A 25,587-nucleotide genomic window follows, 5' to 3' on the forward strand; every position below is an offset into this window, starting at 1 on the left:
GTTCCCTGTTGCCCACTCAACTGTTCTGGAACATATTTGTAGCTTTTTGCCTGTTTTCTTTGACCACGGATTGTTAGATTGTTCAAAGCCATCTGTTGAAATGAAGGACTGTGTGCTGCCGAAATCATATGCCACATAATGAGGTTGTGCTTTGATCCTTTTGCAGTTTGACAAATACCCTACCAAAGTTGACCCCTTCTATCGTCACAGTGTGAGTTCTTATTACCGTGTTAAAATGTTTTAATAGTTACTTTTCTGTTGCGGCGAAAATCACCACTCAATCCATGGCAGACCATCCCGTTTTTCTCATTCACTCTCTCCAATTCATTACTAAAAATTGATGTCGCGACCTTGCACTTGCTTTGGCTTGCCTTCTTGTTAGAGATGCAGTGTGTGTGTGTGTGTGTGTGTGTGTGTGTATATATATATTAAGGAGAAGGAAGATGTATCTACTGTATAGCCTTTTGCTCTGAAACGAGCTCTGTAGCAAGCATGAATTGTCTCCTTTGCCCTGCCCTGGCTTGCATCTGAATGGGAGACTACATGTGTGAGTACTGTAAGATATTCCCCTTAGGGGATAATGGGGCCGCTCTGGGAAGATCACCTGCGTGCTGGCATGCAGGAGATTCCAAGTTCCTTCCCTGGCATCAAGATAGGGCTGAGAGAGGCTCCTGCCTGCAACCTCAGAGAAGCCCCTGTGCCAGGCTGTGTACATAATCCTGAGTAAGATAGGAACTTAGGAAATTGCCTGCTACTGAGTCAGACCATTGTTTCATCCAGCTGTTTATTGTCTACCCAGACTGGCAGCGGCTTCTCCAAGGCTGCAGGCAGGAGTCTCTCCCAGCCTTCTCTTGGAGATGCTGCTGCCAGGGAGGGAACTAGGAACCTTCTGCTCTTCCCAGAGCAGCTCCATCCCCTAAGGGGAATATTGTACAGTGCTCACACATGTCTCCAATGTAAGTGCAAATTAACACATGATGTTGGGGACATTCATCTATACTTCTCACATTCCATCGGCAATTTTGAAAGGAAGCATTGGACACAGATCATTTTGTATTAGTTTTACTGAGACATATAGATACATTTTTATTGATTCGGATGTATTATAGCTTGCACAGTGGGACCGTTTTTCAAAGCATACAGTTTTATTAATTTTATGTGAAAATATCTGTATATAATATTTGGATTCTTTTTTGAGGTTCCCATTCAATTGCAAACCAGGGCAGACCCTGCTTAGCAAAGGGGACCATTCATCCTTGCTGCCACAAGACCAGCTCTCCTTCTGTCTGAGTTAAAGGGACCAATTGTCTGGCTTTGTAGAAGGCAGCTTCCTATGTTCCTAGGTGACCAAGGTCCAGTCTAGCTAATCTAGCCTGAACTCTGTTGGGGACCCAAAGCTTTCCTCGCTAACAGTGGCTGCCCCGCTTCATTCCATGGAGGTAGCAGTTCTTCATGGGAGGTTCCCACCACCTTCCTATCAAAACCCGGCCCAAACTGGGCATGATCCCATGATTGGCCCTAGCACCTATGAGGTCATAGGAAGCTGCCTTCGACAGTCAGACCATTGGTCCATCTAGTTCAGTATTGTCTACCCAGACTGTCAGCGGCTTCTCCAAGGTTGCAGGCAGGAGTCTCTCCCAGCCCTGTCTTGGAGATGCTGCCAGGGAGGGAACTTGGAACCTTCTTGCTCTTCCCAGAGCAGCTCCATCCCCTGAGGGGAATCTCTTCCAGTGCTCACACTTCTAGTCTCCCATTCCTATGCAACCAGGGAGGACCCTGCTTAGCTAAAGGGACAGGTCCTGCTTGCTACCTCGAGACCAGCTCTCCTGTGATTGGAAGAGGATCAGTGGACATTACATACACCTTTGGGGACCTGGTGCCAAGCTCGCATCCTGGTGATGAGAGAGTGTCCTTCAGAGGAGGATTGTGATAGAGGAACATAGGAACCTGCCTTATCCTGAACCAGTCCCTTGGTCTGTCTAGCTCAGTTTTGCCTGCCCACACTGACTGGCAGCAGCTTTTCCGAGGTTTTGGGCAGGAGCTTCTCCCAGCCCTACCTGGAGATGCTGCCAGGAGGACCTTCTGCATGCATTTTGGGTGCTCTCCCACTGAGTTCCAGCCCCATCCCCAAAAGTGGCACACATGGTTCTCCCATCCAGGCACTGACCTTTCCATAACCTGCTTAGCTTCAACAAAGTGCGCTGGGGCAGCCATCGAGAGGCACAGGCCCAATCAGACCCCAATTCCCCCCACCCACGCCACTAAAAATTATCAAAATGGCCCACCCAGTTTCATCACCTGGGCATTCAGTGGAGAAATTCGGGCGATTTTTGGCTAATTCAGGATGAGGCCATAGCTCCGTGCTCAATCATATCTCACACGCTCTCCATTCATCATGTGCTGTTCTCCCGGAGGAGGGACAGGTAAGGATATACCTCACTGACTGAAACCTTAGAGAGCCACTGCCAGTCAGAGCAGACAGTGCTGAGCTGGATGGACCAAGGGTCGGACTCAGTAGGAGGCTGCTTCCTGTGTAAGAACAGTATTACAACATCAGCAGTAACACCAGCAAGAGGCATCTGCTTTGTGAGGAAAAGGTCCCAGGTTCAATCCCTGGCAGCATCTCTAGGTAGGGCTGGGAAAGGGCTGAAACCTTGGAGAGATGCTGCCAGTCTGGGTAGACGATTCTGAGCTTGATGGACCAATGGTCTGACTCTGTAGATGGCAGCTTCCTGTGTTCCTTCCTATTGGTACCAACCAGGGACGTTGCTGCTGTTAATGATGACCTTGCAGCATCCATCTTTTTGAGCTGGCATGTCGCACTGAGAATTAAACGTTGTCGACACTGGAGTCTTTAAGGCACCCCATTCTAGGCAAGTAGTGAGTGATTGCAAACGAAGGAAATTGCTTGCCTGGTGGCTTCTTGAGACCTTTCCGTTTCAATCTCTGCTCATCTTGGCAATGTCTTTTACGCCACTGGAGGTTTCTGTCAAAATGCAATTGGATTGAAAAATGGCAATGCGCTATCAAAGCTTGGGGCAGCAGGGAGAGGTTGAGCTAGGTGCGTAGGAATGCCGCAACGAGGCGCCTGGTTAACGTGGCGATGCCCTTGATTGAGCCGGGGGCGAGTAACTGGCCCTCTCGACGCGCAGCACAGCATCCCTCCCGTGGCTGGGGCTGGGGCCGATCTTGTGTTTCCTTTTAGACTGTGAGCCCTTCGGGGACAGGGGGCCATCTTCTTTTCTATTGCTCTGTGTAAATCGCCCTGGGCCATTTTTGGAAGGGCGGTCTAGAAATCAATCAATCAGAAGCTTCCTTCTACTGAGTCAGACCCTTGGTCCTTCTAGCTTAGTATTGTTAACCCAGACTGGCAGTGGTTTCTCCAAGGTTGCAGGCAGGAGTTTCTCCAAGCCCTTTGTTTCTTTGTTTGTTTATTTTACATATTTTTATACCGCCCAAGACTTGCGTCTCTGGGCAGTTTACAAGATAAAAACATTAAAACATTAGTTAAAAACAAAAAATCAAGAAATGTAAAACAGTATTCTAAATCAACATTAAAAACAATATCAGTTAAAAGCCTGGGTGAACAGATGGGTCTTTAAAGACTTTTTAAACATTGTCAGAGATGGGGAGGGGACAACAATTGTCATCTTGGAGATGCCAGGAGTGGAACTTGGAACCTTCTGCCTGTAAGCCTGCAGATGCTCTTCCCAGAGCGGCCCCACCCCCTCAGGGGAATCTTTCTGGTCTTGTAGTAGCAAGCCTGAACTGTCCCCTTTGCTAAGCGTGGTCTGCCTTGGTTTGCATTTGGGTGGGAGACCACAGTTGTGAGCTCTGTACGATCCGGCTCAGAGCTCAGTGGTAGAACATCGGAAGGTCTCAGGTTCAATGCCTGGCAGCATCTCTAGGTAGGCCTGGGAGAGACTCCTTCTGGAAAGAGCAGTGGGCAAAACTGCAATCTCATGGCTACCATATGGTTAGAACGGAGGGGAGAGGGGCCCCCAACTTAACCCCCCCATAATTCAAGAGTTTATTGCACCTTCCAATCCAGAGGTTCCCAACTGGTTGTACTCCAGATGTTGCTAAACTGCATCATTCCCAGCCACAATTTATTTATTGTAAAGTTGTAGTTCAACAACATCTGGAGTCCTGCTGGTTGGGAACCCCTGCTGTAATGCATGGCTATGATGTTGCATTCGTCACCTCATCCTGACTCCTGACTGTTCCATTCCTATCCATTGTGTCTTTTCCGTTCTGGAGATAGGGCCATAACTCGGACGCTTTGCATGCAGAAGGTCCCAAGTTCAATCCCGGGCGGCAGCATCTCCAGTTATAAAAAGCTCACAAGTTGATTCTGCAGCCTGAGGCCTTAAGTATAGACAAAGCCCAAGTTGGATGGCCCAAGGGTCCGACTCGGCACGCAGGATCAGGCTCGTGTGCTCATCAGAGACATCCACAACTCCGTGATAGAGCATCTGGTTTTAAGTAGAAGCTCCCAGGTTCAGTCCCGGGCAGCAGAGGTGTCTGCTCTCCTGGGGAGCTGCTGCCAGTCAGTGTAGACAGTACTGACCAATGGTCAGCTTCCTGTGTTTTCACATCCCCGCTTAGTTTGCCAGCTCGCATGCAACGCTCAACATGATGAGAAGCCTCTCTGGTGACTTTGTGCAATCGAACCATCCAGTGGTAAACTGCAGGGATGGTGCAATTTGCATAATTTACCTTCGGAGCGGAGACGTAGGCAGCTCTAGAAGCCGAGGAGCCCGAAATGGAACATAAGCACAGCCCTGCTGGATCAGGCCCAAGGTGGCCCATCTCGTCCAGCATCCTGTTGCCCACAGTGTTGCCCACCAGATGCCCCTGAGAAGCCCACAGGCAAAAGCTGAGGGCAGGCCCTCTCTCCTGCTGCTGTTGCTCCCCTGCAACTGGTGTTTTGAGGCTGGAGGTAGCCTAGAGCTAACTGACTAGTAGCCATTGATAGAGCGGTCCTCCATCTCAGGCTGGGTGGCAGTAGTCAGAAGGTCAAGCCACAGAACAGCGGTTCCCCACCTGGGGGCCTCCAGATAACCCTGAACTACAAAGCCCATCATCCACAGCCACAATAAATCAGCAACGTCCAGGTTGGGAACCTCTCCCTTTATGTCCCGTTGTGAAAATTGCAAGACCCGTCTTCAGAAAGTGGATGCTAACCTCTCCTTGTTTTGCTCCCTTCCTCACAGCTGTTCCACTCCTACCCTCCAGCAGTATCAGGGATTCCTCCCATGATCCCGCCGACCGGTCCGTTTGGCTCTCTGCAGGGAGCATTCCAGCCCAAGGTATCATTTGTTGTTTGTTATTATGTATTTGACTGATCTACCCACCTTCCTAAAGTGGCTCAGGGCAGTTTACACTAAAAATAAAAATAAAAATACACAACGATGTATATCAAACACCAATTAAAAGCAGATTAAGGTTACAAATTAAACTTGATAACGTTTAAACCAGATATCATTAAAAGCCAGGCTAAAAAGATGGTTCTTTAAGGCTCTCCTGAAGGCATCTATAGAAGACCAATCCTCTTATATCTACGAGGAGCACAGGCCACAGTCTGGGGGTGACAACAGAGACAGCCCCTAAGGCAGAAAGAGACTGTAGGCTATTTTTGCTTGTAGTTAGAGGAAACCACATTTTAGCAGAACCTTTTGGCTTATGCCTTCATCATCAGCAGAGGATTTTTTTTAAGGTTGTGTGAGTATATGTACAGCTCACAAGGTGTGTGTATATATCTACTATATATACTATACTGTATTTACCTGAATTGAATACAACACTGAATTTAAGAGGACCTCCATAAAATGCAGAGGTTCTATACAGGTTATACCTGCATTTACTCAAAAGGAACAGGATTCTGAATTTAAGGTGGCCTCCTGATTTTTTCTAATATCAAAAATACTTAGAAAAAATCTAGTCTCAGATTCAGGTAAAAACAGTCTGTGTACACACACACACACACACACACACACACACACACACACTGATTTCTGAATGAAAAATGTGATTAAAAACCAGCCCCAAAACGAAACACACCAAATAGAAACAGTGGGTGCTTACTTGTAGGGATGTGCAGACCGGCTCGATTTCGAGCCGGCTTGGTTTGAATCCAGTCTGGATTCGAACTGAACCGGGCAAACCAGTTTTATGCACATCCCTGCTTACATCCGGCTTTGTTACAACAAAATATTATGGAACGAAGCCAGCAGCTTCATAGAAAGCCTGTGGATGTTTTGTGGGAAACTGTGGATATTTTGGTTGGTGCTACAGGGGTTGACCAGCTTCAGTCTTGCATAGCCTGATCTTTCTCTTCCCAGAATCCTCCTGGACTGCCAAGGGGTTTCTAAAATTCCCATTTGAGACAGGAATGCTGAGCTGTGTTTTGTCCAATGTGCACAATGGTCCCACTACCCAACTCAGGCTTCTAAATTATGCAGATTGTGGTTCATTAGGAAAGGTCTTCATATGTATGCTAATCAGGCTGTTAAGAGTCTCTTTGAACTGAATCATTTGCTGTATTGTAGCTGATTTTTTCCCTAATGTTGTGCGAAGCTCGTCTCCTTAAGTGATGTGTTTTGGCATTCTGTTGATTTGCATAGTGAATCCATGTTCTTGAAAGTGCTCTTTTTCCCGTCTTCCGAAGGAGGTGCCTGCCCCCTCCTGCTGCTGCTGTCAAAATTGCACGTTAATTTACACCACTATTTCCCCCCTTGACATTTGTAGACTTCTAATCCGATCGATGTCGCAGCGAGACCCGGAGCCGTCCCACACACCCTTCTGCAGAAAGACCCCAGGGTATGTTTGGAAATGCTGTGACCACTAAACTGCCAACCCACGGACTCCAGCGAGACTGAAATATTCAGCCCTTTGCAGCCCCTAGTGCCATGGAGATGAATCTCCCAAGAAATCCCTGCTTTGTGTGAGCTTACACACTGGCGTAGCTTTGAAGTCAGACACAATGTGCACCAGGCCTGTATAGGAGAACATAGGAAGCTGCTATATAACGAGTCAGACCCTTGATCCATCTAGCTCAGCATTGTCTGCACAGACTGGCAGCAGCTTCTCCAAAGCTGCAGGCAGGAGTCTCTCCCAGCACTGTCTGGAGAAGCCAGCGCGGGAACTGTGCAAGCATGCAGGTGCTCTTCTCAGAGCAGCCCCATCCCCTAAGGGGAAGATCTTCCAATGCCCACACACATAGCCAGCCATTCAGATGCAAACCAGTTTGTGCTCACTGCCACAAGACCAGCTCTCCACCCCATCATGACATTCCAGCATCTTCTTCAGCCCCCATCTCCTCCTTGTGACATCAGCATGGCTTCTGGGGAAGCATCAAGCCTCTGCAGGGCCTTACTTTTGAAACAAAAACCCCAACATTTATTTACGTATTTATGACATTTGTATCCTGCTCTTCCTCTGAGGAGCTCATGCTGTCCATACATGCTGATTTTTATCCTTGCAACAACCCGGCGAGGTGGGTTAGGCTGAGAGATACATGACTGGCCCAGAGTCACCCAGTGAGTTTCATGGTTGAATGGGGATTCGAACTCGGGTCTTCCTGGTTGTAGTCCGACAGTCTGATCACTGTGCTCTGCTGGCTTTGCACGCCCCCTCTCCTAATGAAGCACCGCCGGTCTGATAATTGAATGAGCAACTGCCCTTGCGATGGGTTGCTGATTCCATCTCTCTTTCTCTTTCTCTTTGCAGTTAACAGATCCATTCCGACCCATGCTGAGGGTAAGCAGGCACCCTGGTCTTTTCTTCTGTCTCGTTCTTCCCAAGGAATTGCTGACAGGGATGTGTATGGAATTCTCCAATTGGGCTCGGAAGTAGATGTATTGCATGCCAGAAGGATAGCTTCCAGAATATATTTGCAATATATGGATATAGTTTTTTGAATATTTGGAATATATAGATAATACAGGTCATTCACACAATGAAAAACAAGTGTTCTACCCTGGTTTGGGAGCTGTGCGTGCTCCCAGTTTTCTGTTGTGTGAAAGCAAGAGGACAACCTGGGTAGAAGTTGTGTGGAAGCAATGTAGGAGGAAAAGCAACCCAGGTTCTCCTCTTACCTTGCTTCTGCACAACTGAAAATTGGGAGCACACACAGCTCCCAAACCTGGGTAGAGCACAGTTTTCCATTGCGTGAATGACCTGGTAATTTCTGGAATATCTAGATAATCTGGAATAACTAGAATATATATAGCTGGTCTTGGGGTAGCAAGCATGACTTGTCCCCTTAGCTAAGCAGGATCTGCCCTGGTTGTATAGAAAAGGGAGACTAGAAGTGTGAGCACTGTCAGAGATTCCTCTCAGGGGATGCCCAGAGAGGTTCAGGCCCAGAGCTCTGTCATCTTCACCGTCCTCTGTGTTTGCTTCTTCCGCAGAAACCAGGGAAGTGGTGTGCAATGCATGTCCATATTGCTTGGCAGATATACCACCACCAGCAGAAAGTCAAGGTGAGTCCCTCTGAGAAGACGGCACTCTCTGGAATGAACATAACATAACCCAGCACCTACACAGGCTGTATAGGTCTGCTGCAGCAGGGCGGGGGGCGGGGACTAGGGTGTATAGGTGCCAAAAAACAAGTTTATGACAAAATCCCAGGTTCCCAATGTCTTTTGAGCCGGGTGTTCCTCATCCGGGGAAAGAAAGCTTTAAAAGTCCTCCAAAGAGAGCACTTCATTCTTTCGCAACATTTTTAGCAACATCTTGACCGTGTCTCTTGATGCTGGAAAGGCTTGCTAAGCAGGGCCTGCCCTGGTTTGCATCTGAATGGGAGGACTATTGTAAGAGAGTCTCTGTTTTAAAAGAGGACTGCTTCTTTACTCCAGTACTGGATAAATGCCCCCGAGAAAAGCTTATAGCTGAAATACCAGTGGGGTGTCATGGTTAGAGTGTTGGACTAAGAACAGGGAGACCTGAGTTCAAATCCCCACTCAGCCATGAAACTCACTGGGTGACTCTAGGCCAGTCACTTCTCTCTCAGCCTAACCTACCTCACAGGGTTGTTGTGAGGATCAACATAACCATGTACTCTGGGCTCCTTTGGAGGAGGAGCGGGATATAAATGTCAGTAAATAAATAAAATACGCTGAGCACGTTGTTGGGCACACCGGTAGTCTCCCTTTCAAATGCAAACCAGGGTGGGCCCTGCTTAGCAAAGGGGACCCTGCGTAGCGAACCCAGTAAAGGAGCTCACACACAATTTCCGGCATCTAAAGACTTGGCCTTTATTTTATCTTATCTATCTATCTATCTATCTGTTTGATTGCATTTCTATACCCGCCCAGGGACTTTTTTTGTATGGGGCGGTATATAAATGTACTAAGTAAATAAAATAATAAAAAATAAATATACTGCTCTAGCCATCCAAAGGCTCTGGGCAGTTTCTCATTGCTTTAGCAATATCTTTAGCAATGCTCTCTCCTCCCCCCGCCTACCCATTCAGTTTTTGATGCTGCCCTCTGTTTTGCCCCTACTGAAACTCTCCCATTGGACTACAGCTCCTATAATCCCCTGCTGCAGTTGGGATGATAGGAGTTGTAGTCAAAAACAGCTGGGGTGGCCTCAGTTTGGCCACCCCAGTCTACTGCCTAAGAATTGTTTGCCATGAGCCAGCGTGGTGTAATGGTTAGAGTGCTGGACTAGGACTGGGGAGACCCGAGTTCGAATCCCCATCCAGCCATGAGACTTGCTGGGTGACTCTGGGCCTGTCACTTCTCTCTCTCAGCCAACCTACCTTACAGGGTTGTTGTGAGGAGAAACATAGCTATGTACTGCTCGGTCTCGAGGGCGTTTCCTCCATAGCTGCCTGGATCTGTCGGACAAATGCCCACAACCTTTGTTGACGTTTCTTGCTAGATTTGGGGTTCGAGGCATTTTCCCTGTTCTCCTTTTGTCTCAGAAACAGATGCAGTCAGATCCCCATAAACTGGACTTCGGCCTGAAACCAGAGTTCCTGAGTCGGCCACCGGGCCCCAGCCTCTTTGGGGCCATCCACCACCCCCACGACCTTGCGCGGCCGTCGACTCTCTTCTCTGCAGCCGGTGAGTGTGCAAACTCCCAGTCCGTTACTTATTTGAGAGCGGGACACGTCTTTGCTCTGTACTGGGAATGGGAGAGCTCAGGGGCAGAGCCTCTGCTGCAGGCCCCCTGTCCAATCCCTGGCAGGGTCTTCTGGCAGGAAAGACCCCCGTCTGAAACTCTGAAGTGCTGCTGCCAGTCAGAGCAGACAATACCAAACTAAATTGGCTCAGCATAAGGTCAGTTTACTGCTGCCAGTCAGTGCAGACAATACCGAACTGAACTGACCAAGGCAGATTGGCTCAGTAGAAGGTCACCTGATACCAATACAATTTGCCTTGGTCAGTTTAGGTGTTGTCTGCACTGGCTGGCAGCAGCACTTCAGAGTTTCTGACTGGGGTCTTTATGGTTCTGTCCGAATAATATTTGTAAGGGCCATCATCAGAGCACTGGCTTTGCATGCAGAAGGTCGCAGGTTCAATCGCGGACAGCTAGGAAAGACCCATGTCAAGCCCGGGACAGCTGCTGCCGGTCAGAGTAGACATTCCAAAGGTCTGACTCAGTAGAAGGCAGCTTTCTGTGTTCATTAGGAGCCTTCAGAGCTCAGTCGTAGTACAGCACCTGCTTTGCATGCAGAAGGTCCCGGGTTCAATCTCCGACCTCTCCCCATGGTGCGGTTGGTCTGAAAGGCTGTCGAGCTGCTGCCAGTCAGTGTGGGCAATACTGAGTTCGATGGCCCAAGGGCCTGGCAGAAGCTGTGTCAAGCTTCCTTTGCTCACTGTGCAAAGAGACACCTTTTAAAGTGGCGATTCTCTTGTATTCAGCAGGGGGAGAGCAACTGGCCCTATCCAGCCCCAGCACAGCATCTCTCCGGCGGCTGTTGCTGCTATTTGCCTTCTGTTTCTTTTTAGATTGTGAGCCCTTTGGGGACAAGGGACCGTCTTATTTATGTATTGTTTATTTTTCTACATAACCCGCTTTGAGAACTTTGGTTGCAGAGTGGCATATAAAGATCTGCCGTCGTAGTAGTAGCAGTAGTAATCAATCAACTTCCAATGTCCTTATTCTATTGCCAGGGAAATAAGAAACATTTGTGTGAGACATTTTTCTTGGCAAGATGTGTACCCCTGCGTCCCCAGGCCTTCAGGGTTAGCAGAGATGGTCTTCTTCTCCTGGGGGGGCCTTTGGCTGTCTGGTCTGCAGCCGAGGGCCACGTGCTGTGTTTCGCGCCTTCTGCTCAGGTGGGTTTTGCTCTGGATTTGTCTCGGTAGGTGCTGCCCACCCGGCGGGTCCCCATTTTGGTCCTCCCCCGCACCACAGCAACTTCCTCAACCCCGCCGCCCACTTAGGTGAGTAGAAGCTACCAAACTGCAGTACGTTTGTCGGGCCAAGGCAACAGGGAGCCCATCATGGATGCTTCGGACACGGTCCAGAGGCCCTTTGGCGGAAGCTAAGCTGGTCCAGGTCTGGTCTTGTGGGAGCAAGCCTGACTTGTCCCCTTAGCTAAGCAGGCTCTGCCCTGGTTGCATAGGAATGGGAGACTGGAGGTGTGAGCACTGGAAGAGATTCCCCTCCGGGGATGATGGGGCCGCTCTGGGAAGAGCAGATGGTTCCCAGTTCCCACCCTGACATCTTCTGGCTGAGAGAGATTCCTGCCTGCCACCTTGGAGAAGCTGCTGCCAATCTGTGAAGACAGTACTGAGCTGGATAGACCAAGGGTCTGACTCAGTCTGTGGCAGCTTCTTATGTTCCTATGGATGGGAACCCCCCTGGAAATCTTGCATGATTCATCTTGAAGTCCAAATAGTGGGAAGGAAGGGTCTGCCCTGGCTTGCATTTGAATGGGAGGCTACATGTGTGAGCACTGCAAGATATTCCTCTTAGGGGATAATGGGGCCGCTCTGGGAAGAGCATCTAGGTTCCAAGTTCCCTGCCTGGCAGCATCTCCAAGACAGGGCTGAGCGAGACTCCTGCCTGCAACCTGGGAGAAGCCGCTGCTAGTCTGGGTAGACAATCCTGAGCTACATGGACCAAGGGTAACTTTGACTTGGTATTAGGCAGTTTCTATGGAATGAATAAGACAAGTCCGTCATGTTTAACTTTTCTCATGGATTTCATCACTGACTAGTCTGGATGTTACCCAGTATGTCCACCGTGATTTTGTAATATGCCTCTTGCATGACACCATGCACTGCAAATACGGCTTGAGGCAAGGAACCTCGGCTATCTCAGGTTTTCGAAAGAGCTGAAGCATCATAGGATAAATGTTTCTGATGATTCGGAAGCAGTGAGTTCCTGTTTCTAAATCAGCATACAGGTTGTTACTGCCAGATAAGTCCACACAAAGACAAGCCCAGAATCCAGTTCTAAACCGACTCTTGGAATTCTTCCAGACATTTGTATTTGCACATTCACCTGTAAAATGACCTTCCATCTTTTAGTGACTTTCCCACACCATGTCATGCAAGGTGAAATGGTCGCCTAAAATTGTGTGCCTCCTCCCCCCACTAAGTTATGGTATTATCATTTATTTACCACATCCTGTAAATATAAGCATTCATCTTGTTTGGAACAAGATATGTTGCAGACTTTCAGCTGAGGTGGAGAAGTACATTTTTAAGACCATCTTATAATGCTTAAAATTGCCAGGGAAATCCCCACGTGACCTTTTCCACATCAGAAAGTGGGCCATGAGGTGCCCTTGGTGGGAGTTGCCCACCTGGCTTTGGCTGAATTCAGCAGGTCAGTATTGCATCTCATGGATGGACCTGAGTGTAGGACCGTTGAACATGGCTTGGCCAAAAGGGGCATCCAGTAACCTTCGGATAATCAGGAGTGCTATTTATTCCGAACGCTCATGGGATCATCCTCTGCCGGGCTTCTCTCTAGATTTAGGCAGGGATGTCACTTTGAGCCTGGCTTGACCTCGAGCCGGCCCAGTTCAGGCAGTCTGAGTTCGAACCGGACCATTCCCCAGTTTGAAGAACTGGCTCCTCCAGCCCCGGTCTCCCAAATGACAGCACGGGCCAGCTGCGAAAATGCATGCATGCAGAGGCAATTTTCACTACCTCCTTGCATGTGCACAGGAACATTTGCAACGCAGATGGTGAATCAATGCTCAAACCTGGGCACAGCCAGCCCGGGCTGTCATTTGGTGGGGGCAGGGATTGAAGGAACCCCGATGATGTCTCCGCCATCCCTGTCTTTTTTCTAACCCCCCCCCCCCCCCGCATTTACACTATAGGTTAAGAGAATGCCCTTTACTTGTAATGGGGGATCCTTGCCGGATTCCCACGAGCTGGTTCGGCCCAGTTTGATGACTGAACTGGACCAGACCTTGTTCGACTGAGCCCAGGCCGGGTCGGTTTGAATCTGGTCTGGATTTGAACCGAACCAGTCTAACGCCCGGCTCACACATCCCTTGATGTGGGGGCTCGGTTGTGTTCACTGTAATGGAAGTGTTCAGTGGTCGGAATCAATTATTCTTGCAGATTCACATTTCTAGACGGTGCACACTTAGCTGAAACATCTTCAAAGTGTTTTTTTTTTCCTTATTTCCCCTGATTTGACTTTTTTAAAGCCAGTCTGTGGGAGTGCAGTTTCAGTTATGGAAAAAGAAGGCAAATGTCCCATCCCCAAAGACTCCTACCTGAAATCCTGTAGCGCCGTTGCCAGTCAGAGCAGGCAGTACTGAGCTAAACAGGCCCGTGGTCTGACTTGGTACGGCAGCAACCTTTGTCATTTGCCTGTGAGAGCCCAGCCAGAGCCTTCTCTTGCAGTATGCTTGGAGTTCGCAGTAGCGCTCCGTCATAGGTAACACCCTCCCCATTAGCATCTCTCCTTTCGGTTTCAGAGCCATTTAACCGGCCCACGACGTTCTCCAGCCTTGCAGCCGTGAGCAGCAATGCCTTCGGGGGACTCGGGAACCCGGCAGTTAGTGAGTAATCTCTCCGCTGGCTCTGGCTGTGAGGGGGTTTGCGTCGGCTTTGCCACTGAGGGTGTGAAATGAGGGCAAACCCATCCAGAATCAGGAGATGGCGCTCTTCTGTGCAAATCGGGTTTGCACTGAAGTGGTAGACCTGGGTAGATACTATTCCGCTCCAGGCCACAGTTGGGGGCTCACGTAGCTAAATGCTCCTCTCCTTAAAATGTGAATTGCACTCCACTCCTCCAGTTCAAATGTGGAATTGCCCGCACATGGAAAGTTAGTGGATCAAGGAGTGGGTCTCACACTCTTCTAGGTTGCTAAGGGTTCAGATGTTCCCTTCTGTCACAGACAGGAGCAGAAGTGGTGGGGATGGTTCATTCTTGAAACTAGAGAGTCCTGGGGCATGCCGGAGTCCGCCTTTGCCTTTGAAATGAGCAGGATTTCAAACCCGGCTGATCCCGCCGTGTCCATGAAATCGGAACCGTGAATAGCACTCCTGTTTATGTGAACTTCTGGTAAATCACATCATGATTATGTGATTAATTAGCATTATGCAGGTGAGAACCTACGAACGGCCCCACGGGTTCAGGCCCAAGGAGGCCCATCCAGTCCAGCATCCTGATTCACACAGTGGCCCACCAGATGCCCCTGAGAAGCCCACAGGTAAGAGGTGAGGGCATGCCCTCTCTCCTGCTGTTGCTCCCCTGCAACTGGGATTCAGAGGCATTTTGCCTCTGAGTATTCCCAGGCCACTGGAGGTGAGCTGCTCTTGTGCTAGCAAGCATGACTTGTCCCCTTTGCTAAGCAGGGTCTGCCCTGGTTTGCATGTGAATGGGAGACTAAATGTTGTGAGTACTGTAAGATATTCCCCTTGGGATGGAGCCGCTCTGGGAAGAGCATCCGAGGTTCCAAGTTCCCTCCCTGGCAGCATCTCCAAGATCGGGCTGAGAGAGACTCCTGCCTGCAACCTTGGAGAAGCTGCTGCCAGTCTGGATAGACAATGCTAAGCTAGATGGACCAAGGGTCTGACTCAGTAGATGGCAGCTGCCTATGTTCTGATGATGTGGTTTGTCTTTGAACACAGAAGTGATGGTCAGCTGCCATAAAAGGTCACTTTAGCTACCTTTTTGAAGGGGCTTTCGCTCAAAGGTGGACCCTCTGCTTTAAGTGCAGAGGGCCTTGGCTTATCCAAGGAGGGTGGGGAAAGATCCCTGTATGAAAACCTGGAGAAATGCTTCAAGATAGCGTGAATCAGGGCTACACAATTTCAGCCCTCCCATTGTTGTTGGACTACAGTTCCCATCATCCCTGGCCAGTGGGGATGATGGGAGTTGCAGTCCAACAGCAGCTGGAGGGCCACAGTTGTGCCGCCGTGGCATAGACTGTGCCAAGGGTCTGACTCGGCATAAGGCAGTTCCCTATGTAACCTATGAAGAACACTGCAGTTGCCTTCCCGGTGTTAGGAGTGCTACGTGCTAATGCTTCTCTGTTTAATCTCCTTTCCTTTTCTAGCTCCCCATAATATGTATTCATTTTAAGCTCTGAGTGCTGTTTAAAAAATAAAGTTGGGTTTGATTGGTAAGTACCAGTGTCAACCTGTGCGCCTATTGCCTTTTTTTTCTCCTGAAACCTTTTCTTTCCCTTTTTGTTTTCCACCTCGCCATTCCAGCGCCCAATACTATGTTCGGCAACAAGGAATGCCCCAGTATGCAGAGTTTTAGCAGCCCTCATGAGCCCTGGAACCGTCTGCACCGAACGCCTCCTTCGTTCCCGACCCCTCCACCCTGGCTGAAGGCAGGCGAGCTGGAACGCAGTTCGTCTGCTGCAGCTCATGACAGAGATAGAGATGTAGATAAAGGAGACTCTGCTCTTAGTAAAGATGACAAAGAAAGGTACGAAAGAAACCGTTCCGAGCGTTGTTGGATGCCAAGCCGGGGCGGGGAGCCATGGAGCCTTCAGCCCTTCTAGATGGCAGTTGCGTTTTGCCGGTTTGGGTTTGAAGGCAGCTTGGGAGGGGTCCTAGTGCAGCCGGACAGCCCCTGGAGAAGGTCCCTGGCAGCATCTCCAGGCAGAGTCGGGGAAGACCCCCTGAGCCTGGAACTAGGGATGTGCATGAATGAAATGATTCCAATTTGAACTGAATCTGCCCAATTTGAATAAGTTTGAAATGAGGTCGATTTGAATCGTTTGACCTATTTTGGCCCCTTTTTTAACCAATCGTTTGAAACCTGAATGGTTTTAAAAGGCACCCAAACGGTGGTTGAACCTATTCGAATTTGAATCGGGTTGATTCGATTTCAGTTCAAATTGAATCACCCTTTTTAGGGGGTGGTTTGATTTGAATTTGAAGTGCCCGAATTGCCCAGATTCAAGTCAAATCCATATGCATATCCCTGCCTGAAACCCTGGAGAGCTGCTGCCAGTCAGTGCAGACAGTCCTGAGTCAGATGGACCAAGGGTCTGACTCGGCAGAAGGCAACTTTGTGTGTTCATCAGGAGCTAAGTAGGAGGCAGCTTCATGCATTCTTTTCAGGTTGGAACCGTAGCTCAGTAACAGAACACTGCATGCCGAAGGTTCCAGCTTCAAATCCTGGCATTACTAGGAAGGCCTGAAAAAGACCCCCATTATACCCCTTGATTGCTGCTGCCAGTCAGAGCAGGCAGTGCTGATGGATCAAGGGTCTGATTCAGTAGGAAGCAGCTTCATCTATCCCAGTTAGGGGGAAGAGCTATAACAGAGTGACGTTGTACCTGCTTCACATGTGGGAAGTCAATCCCTGGGATTTCCTCTCAAATAGGAAACAGGCTAGGAAAAATCTCTCCCTCGCTGAGATCTTGGAGAGCTGCTGCCAGTCAAAGCTGACAGGGCAGATCAGCAGTCCAACTCTGGTGATCACAGCTTCATGCATTCATAAAAAGAGGGTGGAAATCTGGCCGGCCCTCTCAAACCCGACCCTTCCGCCACGCTCTTCCGTTTCTGCAAACTGGAGGGTTTAGAAGTGCTGTACCGTTTCCCCCGCTCAATCCAGTACCTACTTTTGACAGTCAAATCAGTGATGCACATTTGCGCAACCCAATGTTCGTGTTTTAATCCAAATGGATTAAACAAAACAAAATGGGATAAACCTGATCCAAAGGGTAGACCAAAGTTTTATGCAAAAAGATCCCGGAAAATTGGAATATGTTCCTAGATTAGTCATCTCTATATGAGAAATAAGAATATAAATGAGCATGAATGGTGCTTCATAAGAATGCTTAAAACGTAACAAAAATGTTTTATTTTTTAAAGTCATAAAGTGTTAAAAGTACTCCTTATGAAGTCATGTGCATTTTATTTATTTATTTATTATATATATTTGATTATATACTGCTCCTCCAAAAATGGCTCAGGGCTTTAGACCCTTTGGTCTTCCTCAGTGACTTCCCATATACGGAGCCAGCGTGGTGTAGTGGCTAGAGTGCTGGACTAGGACTGGGGAGACCCGAGTTCAAATCCCCATTCAGCCATGAGACTTGCTGGGTGACTCTGGGCCTGTCACTTCTCTCTCTCAGCCTAACTTACCTCACAGGGTTGTTGTGAGAAAGAAACCTAAGTCTGTAGTACTCTGGGCTCCTTGGAGGAAGAGCGGGCTATAAAATGTAAAATGATGATGTATTGTTCTCGCGAGGACGATCCGATTCCTAATCCAAATGGATTTTCACCATCTTTTCAAGGTCTCTTCCTCACTCAATGGCACACCTTTCTTCTGTATGGTGCAGTGCCCTTATTAAAAAAAAAAAAAAGTTAAAGGTTAGAAACCTCAAGCAATTTTTCCGTATATAGTGGCTTAAATATCTCATGTAGAGTTATAAGGGTGCAGCACCATACAGAAGAAAGGTGTGCACTTGAGTGACTGTTGCTGGTGTCTATCTTATGTTTCTTTTAGATTGTGAGCCCTTTGGGGACAGGGAGCCCTCTTATTTATTTATTATTTCTCTGTATAAACCGCCCTGAGCCATTTTTGGAAGGGTGGTATAGAAATCAAATAAATAATAAATAATAATAAGAGACTTTGAAAAGATGTCTGCAACCTTGGAGAAGCCGCTGCCAGTCTGTGAAGACAATATTGAGCTAGATAGACCAATGGTCTGACTCAGTATATGGCAGTTTCCTATGTTCCAATGGTGAAAATTCATTTGGATTAGGAGTCTGATCATCCTCGTGAGAACAATATATTGGAAGTCACTGAGGAAGACCAAGGGGTCGAAACACATATGACTTGAACTCACCCAGAACTACAAGATTACACGATTTCGACAATGTAAGTCTGAGGACTTTTAAAATACAAAACTAATTATCTAACTAGCGTATGTCTGAGGACTTTTAACACATTATGACTTTTAAAAGAAAACATTTTTGTTAAGTGTTAAGCATTCTTGTGAAGCACTATTAATCTTTATTATTAAAATACTTGTTTATATTATTATTTCTTGTATATAAATTACTAATCTGGAAACCTAGTACAGTTTTTCCTGATCTTTTGCATTGCTTTAGTTAATCCAAATGGATCCATTGGAGAAAGACATAAGAGTATTTCTCCTACAGACTCTTATTCTGGAATCAACATTCTTGTCATGGACTGCTGTCAGAACCTTCCTGAACTCTGTAGAGGAATAGACAGGGCCTGTTCCATTGAGATCCAGTTCAGATTTCACATGGAAGTAAGGTTTAGTCCTTTTTTGATGTGATAGGCACATTTCTTCCTCCCGTTTTGTGCTCAAGTGGAAGTAATCTTAAACTCGTTTAGAACAAACCGGCATTTACAGTGATGAGCAAATATTTATTTATTTTAAATAGTTCTATACCGCCCCAAACTTGCATCTCTGGGCGGTTTACAATTAAAATCATTTAAAACATCAAACCAATTAACAATTAAAATCATTTAAAACACTGAGAACGTTCTATGAAAATAGAATGTTCAGAGCTTGTAACGGCCGCATGCCGAAAACACTCCTCACCTTAACTACTGTGCCAGTATAATGTTGGAACCCAGCAACTCCCAGTTTGCAAACTAGCTAGGGCATGAAACATTCCCAGCACTGGGCTGGATGGGCCTGTGATTCTACGCCATAAAAGTCAGCTTCTTATAATCCTCCCCCTTGCTAAGCAGGGTCTGCTCTAGTTTGCATTTGAATGGGAGACTACATGTGTGAGCACTATAAGATCTTCCCTACAGGGGATGGGGCCGCTCTGGAAAGAGCACTTGCATGCAGAAGGCTCCAAGTTCCCCCCCCGGCAGCATCTCCAAGATAGAGCTGAGAGAGACTCCTGCCTGTAACCTTGGAGAAGCCGCTGCCAGCCTGTGCAGACAATACTGAGCTAGATGGACCCAGGGTCTCTCAGTATATGGCACCTTCCAATGGTAGAGCACCTGTTTTGCCCGCAAAAGATTTTTGATTCCATCCCTGGCAGCATCTCCCAGTAGGAGCTGCTGCCAGTCAGAGCAGACCCTCCTGAGCTAGATGTGTCCGACACATTAGAAGGCAGCTTCATGTATTCACTGGGAGCATCCATATCTCAGTAGCAGAGCACTCACGTTACCATGCAGAAGGTTCTAGGTTCCTTCCCCAGTCAAAAAGGCAGCGGAAAACCCTGCCAGTCAGAGTAGGCAGCGCTGGGCTCGGTGGATAGACTCCGCATTAGCCGGCTCCTTCCATCCTGCTTCTGCCTTGCATTTGTGAGCAGGTGTGGCCTGTGAAGAGAGCCTGTTGGCTTCCCATGTGGCGGCTAGTACTGAAGGGCTCCATATCTTTTGGAAGGAAGCACCTCATCTCATTCCAGCCTCCATGCTGATCACGCAACCATTTCTTTGATCCCCCTTAAAAAAATGACAGCATTTTAATCGCTTTTCTACTATTTGCAGCCGTGGAGCTGGTCATGTTTCTTTCATACCTGGGGCATTCCTGTCTAAGGAGAGGAAGTTGATGGGGAATTCTAGGATTGCCCGAGAATTCTTACCCTTTAAGCCCAGACAGGTGTAGATGAGCCTTGATTTTCCAGTGATGAGAGAGAAGAGCATGTTTCTTATTTAACAGCCTATCCTGGCATTAAAAATAAATTCGGGGGCTTTGACTGGACTCAAATGGAGCCCTGCTTCTCCCATGTCTAACGATCATGGTAGTCGTTAACCGTAATTTATGTTGCATTGCGCTTGTGGCAGCGAAGCCTCAGGCACTTATTGGCTGAGGTGGCATGGAATGTTCGATCAAAGCTTAATGTTTGTAGTCCTGTATCTGTGAGGGAAAGGGAAGGTGTCAATTTGTCAGGGTTTAGTCCTCATTGGAGCAGTAAGTTGGTGGGGCAGGCTGGGGAGAGGGATCCTGTCAGGCAGGGAATATCCTAACTAACTTGCATAACTCCCCAGTTCTCTGCTCCACTGAAGTTCAATTAGGCTTAAACTTATGGAGTTGCTGATGGAGTTGCAAGTCTTGTTATGGTGCCCGTAACGTTTGTGCTCTGCTGCTTCTAGGGAGAGTATTGAGAAGAGACATGCCAGCCATCCTTCGCCCGCACCTGTCCATCCTGCAAACTCCCTCGGGCACAGCCGTACCTCAGGCGAGCAGATCAGGAGCCATCTGAACCCTGAGGTCCGGGAAAAAGAGAAACCCAAAGAGCGAGAGAGGGATCATTCTGAATCCCGGAAGGAGGTGAACGTCGATGAGCACAAAGGGAAGGAGAACTATATTTCAGACAAAGACGGCCTGACCCATGAGAGAGCACTGGAAGAGTCTAAGCAAGCGTCTCGGGTCCCTTCGCCTTACACCCGGCCTCCAGTCGGGGAGAGCACCCGGCCCAACAGCACTTCTAACCGAGAGGCTGAGAAGAAGAGTGAGTCTGCCTACGAGAACTTGAAGAAAGCCAGTGAAGTCAAAGTGAAGGAGGAAAGGAAGGAGGACCATGACGTTCCACCAGAAGCACCACAGACCCATCGACCATCTGAGCCCCCGCCGTCAATGCCCCCATCCAGTCTCCACCCAGGCCCTTTGGTGTCCATGCCCATGACCGTAGGGGTTGCTGGCATCCATCCCATGAACAGCATCAGCGGCCTCGACAGGACTCGTATGATGACCCCTTTTATGGGGATCAGCCCCATTCCAGGTGGTGAACGTTTCCCTTATCCTTCTTTCCATTGGGATCCAATGAGGGACCCTTTGAGGGACCCGTACAGAGACTTGGACATCCATCGGAGAGACCCTCTTGGCAGAGAGTTCCTCCTGAGGAACGACTCGCTCCACCGTCTCTCTGCACCGCGGTTGTATGAAGCGGAGAGGTCTTTCAGGGACAGGGAGCCGCACGACTACAACCACCATCACCACCCGCTTTCGGTCGACCCTCGCCGTGAGCACGAGAGGGGGACCCACCTGGATGAGCGGGAGCGGCTGCACATCCTCCGAGAGGACTACGAACACGTACGGCTGCACTCCGTCCACCCCGCGGCCCTGGATGGCCACTTGCCCCACCCGGGTTTAATGACCCCGGGACTTCCCAGCATGCACTATCCCAGAGTCAGCCCTCCGTCAGGACTTCAAAATGGGATTCTCAATAAAACCCCTCCCACGGCGGCGCTGAGCGCCCCTCCCCCTCTAATTTCCACCCTGGGACCTCGGCCTGGCTCCCCTCGAAGGACTACCCCCTTGTCATCAGAAATGAGGGACAGACCCCCTTCACATACCCTCAAGGACATAGAAGCGCGATAACTCCGGCAGCAGGAAGTGGAGAGGAGGACCATGATTGGTTGAGCTTGACTATATCTGATCTTCTTACTCGATAAGTGTAGACTCTGGGTGTGACCCGGCTGTACAAAAAAATGTATAGACCCAAGTGTGTGAAGTTGGTTTTTTGTTTTTTTAAGTTTTGTTGGTTTGTATATTCTGTGATGGAAACCATTTTTCAAAATGTTTAGAGAAGAATGCATTTTTCTTAACTTATGCGGTTCTTTTCTGTTCTTCTAAGAGTCTTTCCTTAGCAGGAGCAGGAAGGTGTAAATCAGTATTTTGGATGCAAGCAAGCAAATTCTCTCTCTTCAGTCAGAAATGAAGACACTTATAGGTATCCTTCCCCCATCCCCTTCTTTTTCCCCTCTTTAAGTTATCTCATTGGTTAATGGGTCATATATGCAAAATGGGTAAGACGAAAGCTTTACTTTGTAAATATGTAAATAGAGGGGGGGGGGTAAGTAACATGATACATTAACACTTCAGAAACTGTGCTCTTTGCAAACATGAACCGTGCGGAATGCCGCCCCGAATCAGACTGGGAAACCGCTTCAACTATGCAATGAATTTTAAAGGCTTTAGCCAAAGGAGCCTTGTCCAAACACCCCACCACACCCTTCTCCAAGTCATGTTTTCCCTGCGCAAGCTCTCTCTGCCCGCCACCGTCGTTCCAATGCAGAAGCAACGCACCAGAGATAGGCCTTCACTTTCGGCAGGTGGCTTTTCCTCGTCATTTTTCTCTCCCACTCTTCAGTTGCAACGTCTTGTGCAGAAGCAAACTGTGTCCTTCCTCTAAACAGCCCAGTTGGGTATTGGGAGATGAGGCCGAAGCCATGCCCAAAGCCTATTGAGAGAGATGCCCAAAGCCCATTGGGAGATGAAGCCACCCGAGGGCATGTCCATTGGGAAATGAGGCCAAGGTGATGCCCAAAGCTCCTTAATGACTCCATAACCATGCAAAACTTGATCTCACGTCTCTCCCCTCCTTACAGTCCCATCCTATGCATGTTTGCTCAAAAGTAAGTCCTACCAAGTACAGTCGGGCTTTCGAAGCGACCGATATTCTGCCTAGAAACAGAGTAGCTCTGTGCTACAGAAGGCGGTGTCACATTCATCTATGTCCAAGCAAGCAATCCAGGAACAAATCCCAAAAGTTGTCAAGACAAGCCTCAGAGGTTGAAAACACCACCTATGGCACAGCTGATTATTACTCCAAACAGCCCTCTTGGTGGTGACATAGGGCACTTGCCAGCATAGGCTCTCCTTAGTAACTGGCTCCTCATCATCTGGCAGTCCAGCTTTAAATAATCCCCAACAATCCTGGCAAATCTTGTGAGATCTGACTTGGCCCAAAGCGAGATCTCATTCCGAGACCTCACAAGAGTTCCAGAAGACTATTCTTCCCTATTAGGGCCATTTTAGCCGACAATCGTCCCTGTTAAGCCCATCATGGGCCTGCGGGCGGGGCATATAACACAGGCCAAACTCTCCCTGTATTGGGGTAGGTTTCCCTGTTTTCTCCTGCCCCGCAACCGCCATTCCCCGCAGGGGGTATAGCTTGATTTGGCTGTGCCCCTAAGCTGGGGGCAATCTTCTCCGTCTCTTCTGAATTGCATCACCAGTGTCCAGCTGCAGAGTTGCCATAGAAGTTCCCCAGGACCAGCTTAGCCACTCAGCTATCAAGATAGGCCTTAAAGGGGGTGTTGGCCAAGCCATGGACGTTGCTCAGTTCTTCATCATAGCCTTCCTCTCCCTTCTGATTGCCTCCACTTCCTGTTGCATGGGGCCATTTTGATGTTGCTGAAGGCAATCCGAAGGGCCCCAGCAAGCTGTGTTTCTGAAACCCCCTGAGATGAATAAGCCATGTTATGGAAGGAATAAGTTGTATAGAGAGGCAAGGAGGTATCCCAAGATCAAAGGCCTTGCCCTGATGGCTCCACCCACTCACAGTTCTTAGCCACACCTACTTTCACCAAATAACACAGTGACCGCAGCAATGAGGACTGGATTTCTTTCCAAAAGGTACACAAAGATGGAACAGACACATTGTGATTTGCTCACTCTTGTAGAGGTTCAGACAACCTCTGGACGTTTTGGGGCGAACTGGTCCCACAAAGGCTTCATTTTAACATTAATATCACTTCTAAATGCCTTGTTTTCTGAACCAGCTTTTCCCTGATCCTCCTGGTTATTCTTAGTGTACAGGAAGGAAATCTATTCCTGGCTCCTTTTTTCGGGTAACGTGCCAACCTCCTCTCTCTTTCTACTCCCACTGGTGAACGGAAGCTGGCTTCATGGAACAGGAGATTGAGCCTTCCAAAATCCAATGGGCACGTTTGCACTGTATGTTGACACTTTTCTTGCAAGTGAATTCATCTGCTAACTTATTGATTTTTCAGTTTAGGATTATAATTTCTGTGATTGGGCCACCACAGGGGAAATCGCATAGCAAGCAACATATGAAAGATGAAGGCCTTGTCTTACCTTGTAAAAACCGCCATCTTTCCAACACACTTCGCTTTTCCCCCCATGGTTGCATTCTGTTTGAACCCATTTGGAGGGAATATGACTTGACCAACAGCTCTGTGATACCTTGTCTACTCCTGGACTGTAAAATGTATGTATGGAATAAAAACTAGTTCCATTGGTCTTCTAGTGTATTAAAGTGATATCTCGAATTGTTTTTCCTGTTTTGACAAAAAAAGAAGAAAAAGTCTAATTACAGACCACTCTTTCTAATGGCCAGAAATCTATTTTAGTAGTCACCTGAAAGTTTTAGTTGTGAACTTCTGATTTTGTGAACTCCAGATGTTGTGCAGTGATTTTTTTTTTTTTTTTAAGAACAAGATGAAAAACAGACAGAAAAAGGAGAGAAAACTGACCCTGATGACGTAAATAAATAATATTGTACACTGGCACCGTAGGTGGTAGCTTTCAGTATTGTAAAGAAATTGTTCTATACAAAACCTTTTTGCTGTTTATCCTGTATGTAATAAAGTCCTTTCTAGATCCTCTGTGAAAAGGGAGAGAGAGAGAGAGAGAAACCTGACGCGACATTCAATCCACAGCATGTTTCCTCATGAGCGATGACTTTGTGTAATGTAAATCTGTGCCATGTTATTAAAAAATGTGAACTGAATTGGTAAGTGCTTCTTTGTTTGCAGTGACCCTTGTCAACAGGACTCGATTGTGGTTGGTAAGAGCTAGTAGACTGATGTGGGTCTTCTGGCCAGTTGGAGAGCTGCCCCTTAGGTAATTTGCTGGTTTGGGACTACAGCTCCCACCATTGAGGCTTTCTTCTTTCCATATCTGCCTTCAGATTGTAATGTGTTTGTCTTCTCATGCATGATTGCCTTCAGTGATTCGATGCAAGTACTCAGGGTGTGCGAATCGATTCGTAGCCAAATTGATGTGACTCAGATCTAGTTGATTCGAGTGATTCGACCTCGAACCGAATCACCCTTGCAGGCATTGACCAGATTTGAGCTCAAATTGAATCGGGCTGGATCGCAAAATTTGATTTGTGCGCATCCTCGCAAGTAACGTCTGGCACGTTTCCAGCAACTATGAATGATTCTCTTTGTAAGAGTGGGAGAAAATTTGCAACGTGAGCAAATGAGGAGGGGTACCACTTGGGGAGCACTCAGGTGGTTCTTTCAGCACAACCATTTGTGGAGGAAACCCAATCTAGAGGTCCTCTAAAGAGCAGTTCTCAAACTTTCTCCTTACCCAATTGAAAACAATAATCTCCTACAGTCCAAAAGGATATGGATTGTATATATCTAAATCCAATTGGCTATCTTTTTTCCAAGTTTTTTTTGGTATTAGAAATCAGGAGGCTTTCTTAAATT

The 25,587-nt window shown here is 47.9% G+C and overlaps 1 protein-coding gene and 1 non-coding gene across 14 annotated transcripts in view; one reads left to right on the top strand and one right to left on the bottom strand.

Annotated features, from left to right (window-relative positions):
• LOC128336036 (autism susceptibility gene 2 protein-like) overlaps positions 1-24,875 on the top strand; it is a 447,244-nt gene extending 422,369 nt beyond the window's left edge. For 10 of the 13 annotated variants that reach the window (XM_053275140.1, XM_053275135.1, XM_053275133.1 and 7 more), the window contains 10 exons: positions 167-211; positions 5,217-5,312; positions 6,751-6,822; positions 7,732-7,761; positions 8,415-8,486; positions 9,935-10,076; positions 11,325-11,402; positions 13,907-13,990; positions 15,651-15,873; positions 20,491-24,875. In XM_053275140.1, the coding sequence (XP_053131115.1) occupies positions 167-211; positions 5,217-5,312; positions 6,751-6,822; positions 7,732-7,761; positions 8,415-8,486; positions 9,935-10,076; positions 11,325-11,402; positions 13,907-13,990; positions 15,651-15,873; positions 20,491-21,718 (2,070 nt within the window). In that variant the 3' untranslated portion in view covers positions 21,719-24,875. The remainder of the gene's footprint in view (positions 1-166; positions 212-5,216; positions 5,313-6,750; positions 6,823-7,731; positions 7,762-8,414; positions 8,487-9,934; positions 10,077-11,324; positions 11,403-13,906; positions 13,991-15,650; positions 15,874-20,490) is intronic. The other 3 variants (XM_053275134.1, XM_053275136.1, XM_053275137.1) reach the window with 3 other exon arrangements.
• LOC128336277 (U8 small nucleolar RNA) lies at positions 2,339-2,446 on the bottom strand. Its single transcript, XR_008311887.1, has one exon. It is a non-coding gene; the product is annotated as a U8 small nucleolar RNA (small nucleolar RNA).
• Positions 24,876-25,587: the final 712 nt, after the last annotated feature.

Source organism: Hemicordylus capensis, chromosome 12, assembly GCF_027244095.1.
Source record: "Hemicordylus capensis ecotype Gifberg chromosome 12, rHemCap1.1.pri, whole genome shotgun sequence".
Lineage (NCBI taxonomy): Eukaryota > Metazoa > Chordata > Lepidosauria > Squamata > Cordylidae > Hemicordylus > Hemicordylus capensis.